We start from the raw sequence: 7,486 nt of genomic DNA on the forward strand, positions 1-7,486 counted from the left end.
ATATTATTATTTTAAACATCTGTTTTCTTCGTTTCATAGCTTTTCTCCTGGCTGTGCAGCTTCAAGCAGCTTACTTATTTTAGAGCTTTTATCCAATCATATTTCGGTCATCCTCTGTTGCTAGGGTCCAGAAATCTGCTTCAGGCCTTAAGAATGAACAGCAAAGGCACCTGGAGGGTGAGACAAACAGCAACAATATTGTTGCTTTGATCATTCAGGTGCTGAGTTGAAGACCTCAGAGCCTGCTTGCTGGCCTCGGACAGCATCAAGATTTTCTCATCGTTTGATTGGCTGATCAGAGTGCAGACATTCAGAACCGGGAAACCTTTCTGTAGTCTTACAAGCTAAATGCTGAGCGGACATTATCAGAGTTACAGGAAATTAAAACTTATAACAGAAATACAGAACAGAACAGACTGGACTTCCAGTGTTAGCTTCATGGTGGTGATAGAAAAGGACTTAAGGTTGAAACGGAAACGCCATGAAAGGACCTGTATGACAGAGGAGCCGGGTTTTTCTTGAGGAATAAAAGGAGAATGGAGTTTTTAAACGGATAATAAAAAGTTTTGGTGAATAAAATATATGTTATTTAAATGTTTTATTTAGTTATCAGCTTATTAAATAAGTAACCGTACTGATGCTGTTGTTAATGTGTGGCACAGCTGTGGCTGCAGTTGAGAAAACTTATTAAATGTGTCACTTCAGTGATGACTTTCATTCTGGCTTCATGAGACACCTGTTTGTGTGGTGCACAGCAGCATATTGTTCTGCGTTTCTGTGTATTATTGGTGGTTTTTGTAGTCGTGGCTTGGTGTCAAGTTGTACAGATTGTCTGTAAATTAGACAGGTTTCTCCCGTCTTGCATACAGACCTGTAGGACTGTCTGATAGATTTCTCTTTATTATAAACCTATTATTTCAGAGCTGGCAGCCTTTCCGCAGCGTCGTCCCCCACCCCCCCGTCCAGCAGGTCTGTTCTCTCCCAATTGAAGGCCTAGGTGTAAAACGCACAGCCCGCCACTGTCTAAACACCTGCAAAAGATTCCTGAGGCTTTTAAAAACTTCCAGCCTGGTTCATTACTCAAAACCGCAATCATGGGTAAGACTGCTGACCTGACTGCTGTCCAAAAGGCCATCATTGACACCCTCAAGCCAGAGGGTAAGACACAGAAAGACATTTCTGAACCAATAGGCTGTTCCCAGAGTGCTGTATCAAGGCACCTCAGTGGGAAGTCTGTGGGAAGGAAAACGTGTGGCAGAAAACACTGCACAACAAGAAGAGTTGTCAGTCAGTGATGGTGCCATGTCAGCTGCTGGTGTTGGTCCACTGTGTTTTATCAAGGCCAGGGTCAATGCAGCTAGCTATCAGGAGATTTTGGAGCACTTCATGCTTCCATCTGCTGAAAAGCTTTATGGAGATGAAGATTTCATTTTTCAGCACAACCTGGCACCTGCTCACAGTGCCAAAACCACTGGTAAATGGTTTACTGACCATGGTATTACTGTGCTCAATTGGCCTGCCAACTCTCCTGACCTGAACCCCAGAGAGAATCTGTGGGATATTGGGAAGAGAAAGTTGAGACACAAGACCCAACACTCTGGATGAGCTTAAGGCAGCTATTGAAGGAACCTGGGCCTCCATAACACCTCAGCAGTGCCACAGACTGATTGCCTCCATGCCACGCCGCATTGAAGCTGCCATTTCTGCAAAAGGATTCCCCACCAAGTACTGAGTGCATAACTGAACATAATTATTTGAAGGTTGATTGTTTTTGTATTAAAAACACTTTTCTTTTATTGGTCGGATGAAATATGCTAATTTTTTGAGACAGGGATTTTTGATTTTTCTTTACTTTTTTTTGCCAAAATCATCAATATTAAAACAATAAAAGGCTTGAACTATTTCAGTTGGTGTGCAATGAATCTAAATATATATGAAAATTTAATGCTTATCAGAACATTACAGAACTTTATCATGATATGCTAATTTTTTAGAAGGACCTCTATATATACTGTAGATACATAGATGTACAACCTCTTCACCCCTGAATGAGGTCATCTACCAGAGGTCTGGGAGTTTCAGGGTGCAATATTTTTGCTGTCCTCAGGACTGTGATATTCTAATTCTCTCTTGTTGTTCCTGGGATCTGCTGGAGCCACTCTTACCCGTACCATTACTCGTACCATTGGCACCATCAAGCCCTCGACTCTCCGCAACATCTCTCTCTTTCGGCTATTGGTATTTGTCAAGTTCTTTCAGTGATTTGTCAACCACCATGTGTTGCGACTGGTTAGTCATCATCTCTTTGTTGGTCTGGATCTGAAAGTTCCACATTATCCTTGCACTCACTTTCACCCTTGGCGGAGCCTCTCAATTTGACTGTGGGACTTGTGTACTAGACATAGATGTCCCTGAGCAATATTCCAGTGATTTTGTTTTAGTGGTTCATGTATGCTTTGCCTACTTGGGTCTTATATTCTGCTATTACGTGTTGATCTGTCTCAGGGACATCTTTGCAGAGCAGAGCCTTGACAAATGTATACAGTACAAGAATACACAATGAACCATGTTGTTGAGTTGTATCTGAACACCCAGTGAGTGGATGAGAGATTAATAAAAAAAAACTAGCTTGTGGTTCATGAGATATTCCCCTAACAAACAAATGAAATTAGACACACACTACATGATTGTTTAATTCCTATTATTATTTAAGTAATAAAAAATAAATAAATAAATTTTAACCATCAAACCAAAAACCAGATAAGCATATTTTGTACTTTTAATCAACTGTTCATAGAAATCTATATATGCTCAGAAGAACCTCAGAGTTATATTCTTGTCTCCTCTGGTCATCAATGTTTTGTATTTTTAAAATACATTTAGTCCCTCAAAACATCTTAACTTATGAAGTAATCTGTGATCAAAAACTATTACAATAATCAAACTGTAAACACAAAACAAGGTATACTGTATGTTAGGAACAAACCTCCAAAGCTTTTCTAAACCTCAACCATTGATTTAGTCGTTAAGACGAGAAACTAGGTCAGAAATCAGCTAAAAGACCTAAAGCTGGCTGGATTAGCAGTGAGCATAACCGTCCAAAAACACAGCTAAATACTGTAAGATGATCTATTACGCAACATAATGCAACATTTTTTTGCCTTATTTAACATAAATGAGAAAAGTCGTGATGTAAGAAAAGGTAATAATTTACAGATCTAAGACTGTGGCTTTTGATTTTGTTACTGTTTCATGTTAATTTCAACTTCCCATTGGAGGATTTTTTTTTAAACTTCATTAAACTATTTTTAATCCAGATACCATTAAGACAAGCTGCTGCAGTATTGAAGTCTTGTCAATATGGTGTTTAAAAAATATTTATTTACAATCAGTGACTTTTCTTCAGATAGTTTTGTTCAAAGAGTTCAACAAATGCTTAAAGAGTTAAAAACTAGAATCATGAACTGAAACTATGTAATTATTGTACCTGTTGTGATAAGCAATGAATCAAGTAACTATACACTAAATTAAAATGAGGGTGATCATTTTCATTAACCTGCTTGTTTGTTTTCTTTGTGCATCCCTCTTTTCTACTGTTTAGCATAGAGAGGAAAGAACTCTCATGCCAGGTATTTGACAGGCGCATGGTTTTGCAACCTCTGTAGCATGAGAGCCTCGTGAACAGGCATATAGCTGGAAGAGTGTCTTTGGTTTTTCAATGCTTTCTTTCAGTTGGAAATGCCTCAGGACACCATGCCAAATCTTGGGTTTACAGAAATTTGGGTTTCATGTTTTGTTTTACAAATATGTATTTTTCGTAAACTTCATAAGCAGTGTACGGACGACCATAAATATTTTATGAAACCAGAGGAATACAAAGAATAAATTGTGCCGGCTTGGACAGAGGAGGTGTGAAGTGATTTTACAACTTCAGCAACTGTTTTGTGTTTTCCCAATCCCCGGTACAGGTCAGTTCATAACTTTATTTTATGTACATACATTTCAAAAACTTCTATAAGCTTTGTAAGACAGGTGGAGGGTAACATTATATAAGTGTAAATGGTCTCCAAACAATATTATCGTTTATCACAATGATTTCTGAGACTATTTATTGTCCTGCAAAATTTGTTTTTATGTAACTATAAACATGTCTAAGACAAAACCAGTAAATTGTATAACTCACCAACACATAATGGAAGTGGGCTGTCCCAGGCCCTCCTTTCCCCCCTCAGGCAGGTGAGCACCTCAGTGCCTTTCAGGGTGTATCCCGGGTCACAGCTGTATGACACTGTGCTCCCTGCAAAATGGCCCTTATCTTCTCGCTTGTACCCAAACTGGGGGACACCTGGATCCTCACATTTAACCAGTTCAAAACCTTTAAAAAAGAGTTCAAAGAAAGATATGATAAATTTAAAGTGTATCTATAGAACTGTGAGTTCGAAAATTGTACAATATACATCAAAAAGAAAAAAAGTAGGTCCTCTGGATGGGTTCTTCTTTAGTGAAACATTTTGTCTCTCCTCCAAGAGACTTCTTCAGTCTGATGAGTTTCAGGTGAACTCAGCCTTATAAGCACTGCCTCCACATGGACAAACAGGTTAGTCACATGCAAAAGAGGGCCATCGCCTAACAATAGGCTTGAAAAAAAACAATAGGCTTGATTACATAGAGGGTCATGTGCCCCATCACCTTACTTATTGGTTTGGATGCTTCGGCTGTGGTTATTTGGTGTTTTGTTCTGTGTATGTAGTGAGTGCAAGCGGGGTTCAATGTCCCCTTGTTTTTGTCTCTCTTTCCCTTTTTGTGTTGGGTATCGTTGGGGCCCTGATTCACACCTTTTGCTCACTGTACCATATACAGCAAAGAAAATAAACTTTCTTTTCGGTTTAAGACAGTGGTTGTTACTTACTGGTGAAGTGCAACTCGAAGCCTTTGCTGGTGTTTTCTGCATTGCTGATGAACTCCAACCACATAGTGCTGGAGGTGGAGTTCAAGGTTGTGTCCAGCAGCTCGCTGCCTGTAAACACCCCCAGGAGACGAGCCATATTGCTGCTGCCATCAAAGACCTGGAAGGTGGAGAGAGCGAGGGAGAACGAAAAAAAATAGAAGCATCAAGTGAGCAAGCACACATATGCTAACGAGGCTGCATAAACATTTGTTGCAGAATACATCTCCCGCCACCCCCTCACTTTGAGCATGTCATCCTCCTCCAGCCTAAAGTCCCGTGCTCGTAGCTGAATGCCTTTGCCCGGCTGTGTCTGGATAGAGTAGATGCATTCGTGGTTGTTGCTGTAGTAACCGGGGTAGTTGGGTGAGAGCAGCACCCCTTGCATGCCAGTCACGGATGAGCCACATTCAGCTAGAGAAAAAGAGAGGGAGCAGGCGGAGACAGACAGAGGGAGAAGAAGTGTTGGAGGGAGCAGAGGACATGTCAATCGCTATATGCTTGAAACTCAGAGTGTATTTATTCATGCTGTCATGCACAGGGAGAGGAGAGAGGTGATGGGGAGAGGACTGCGGTCACTGACTGTACCTGAATGTTGAGTGGCACATCATCATAATCACACAGCAATCTGAATATGATTAACTATAATTTCAGCTCTATCCAAAAATTGCTATTCATGAGTCACTTTGTGGAGGGAAAAAAGTCAAAAAGGACAACATTTTCTAGAGTAAAATTGCTGCCAGAATTGAAATGACCACAAAGGTATCCTGGCTTTTATTACCATAAATGCAGCAAGGTATAATAAAGAAAATCGGGACTGTACTGACGGAGAAGTAGCAAGTTTTTTTTAAAATAGGGCAGGATTTCAAAAAAAGAAGAAAAAAGTGAAAATATCAAAAATTGTCTTCACTGTCATACTTCAAAAATCTCATCAAGAAGCAGAAACATCAAGAAACTACAAACTGGCAGCCTAAAGCTACAGTCAGCAAACATGAGCACAAAAAGGAAGCTATTTACACAAGTTTTTGTCTGGGAGTTTATTGATCTAGTTTAAGCTTAAAGATCTAAAACAAAGAAAGTGAAACAAACTAATAACTTAAGTGCCTTTAAATAAAACTAAACTCTAAAGAACTTTACATGTTTCTATAAAATAGGTTATAGGTTGTTGCTGTTTTCATATTTAAATACATTTCAGCAGCGCTTTTAATAAAGGTCAGCAATCACCAGGATCTATCTTTTAACTATGATTATGGCCATTAGCATCTAATTCAGTTTCATGTCGACAAATAAAAGCAGCAGTAAATGTTTGTTGTGCCATAAAAATCAGCATCCTGACCTAAATCTTGACCTGTCATTTTGCAAAGCATTAAAAACAAGTAACATCTATAATTAACCCATTTCTGCTTTTTGATGTCATTCTCATTAAAACCGCCGCCCTATATAATTTGGACAAAGTCACACAGGCTGTCTCTGGGAAACTATCCAAAGAGGAGACAAAACGTGGGCGTATAGAGAAACGTTAATGAGACATAACGAAAAAAGGCAAATTTTCAAATATGACGCTTTTTATAAGCGTTTAATTTGTGAAAGTATGTGAAAAAAGTGCTGAGGGAAGGAGGAGGGGATGGATTGGTGGGGGGGGAGGGTGACAAAAGGCAAAAAATAAAGCATGTGACCACCTACCAACACACCTTGGCAGAGGGGAGCTCCACACTCGCCTCCTGCCCCCTAAACACACCACCCGGGCTGGACCCTCGAGCCTGTAACCTGGGAAACAAGAAAAGATGAGGGCATCGCCGACTCCGTACTGAAGGCCTTTTCTGGTGCTGTAGGGTGGGATTCCCGGATCCTCGCATGGCTCCAAATCATACTCTGTAAAACAGGCAGAGGAAAAGACATTAATATGTTGTTAACAAAGATGCAGTATACAGAGACATACTCATTTTTTTTAATCACTGCCTGTGGGGCGTATGTGTGGGAAAAAATAAACCTAACGTTGACAATTTTTTTAAGTTTCAACAAGTAAAAAACACACAATAAAATATTCCTTTTTGAATTAAGGTTTAGATAAAAGCAATGAAAAAACCAAAATTGATGTTATCAAAATTACTTCAGAAAAGCTTTAAACTGGACTTGAGAGTTCATAAATTACCCCATACAACAAATCATTGTTTATCGCAATAATTGGAGACAATTTATTGCTCAGCAAAATTTGTTATCATGACAGCCACAAATAAGCTCCCCAATAGGTTCCCAAAATGACTTGCTCTAAGGCAGGGGTTCTTAACCTTTTTGACCTTGGGGCCCAATTTGTTGAACAAAGTGACACAAGGCCCAGTTTGACATTATCGATGTATGGATCAAAATGACAATTATTCTAAATCTTGGTTTAATTTTTATTGTATTTACATCTTAACTAAACTATCATCAATAACATAACTAAATTAAATACACTTACAGATTAAAAGTAAAACTCATGTCAAATAATCACAAGACTTGATTGTGACAAACATTTTTATATTGTAACCTGCCCAAAACAAT

The 7,486-nt window shown here is 39.2% G+C and overlaps 1 protein-coding gene across 2 annotated transcripts in view; it reads right to left on the reverse strand.

Annotated features, from left to right (window-relative positions):
• The window catches only part of csmd2 (CUB and Sushi multiple domains 2), a gene marked incomplete at its 5' end in the record, with an annotated part of 325,712 nt that overhangs the window by 126,224 nt on the left and 192,002 nt on the right, over positions 1-7,486 (reverse strand). For both annotated transcript variants that reach the window (XM_014021334.1, XM_014021333.1), the window contains 4 exon segments: positions 4,184-4,375; positions 4,910-5,066; positions 5,190-5,359; positions 6,629-6,817. In XM_014021334.1, coding sequence (XP_013876788.1) covers positions 4,184-4,375; positions 4,910-5,066; positions 5,190-5,359; positions 6,629-6,817 — 708 coding nt within the window.

The sequence above is a fragment of the Austrofundulus limnaeus genome, unplaced genomic scaffold (genome assembly GCF_001266775.1).
Source record: "Austrofundulus limnaeus strain Quisiro unplaced genomic scaffold, Austrofundulus_limnaeus-1.0 Scaffold288, whole genome shotgun sequence".
Classification (NCBI taxonomy): Eukaryota; Metazoa; Chordata; class Actinopteri; order Cyprinodontiformes; family Rivulidae; genus Austrofundulus; species Austrofundulus limnaeus.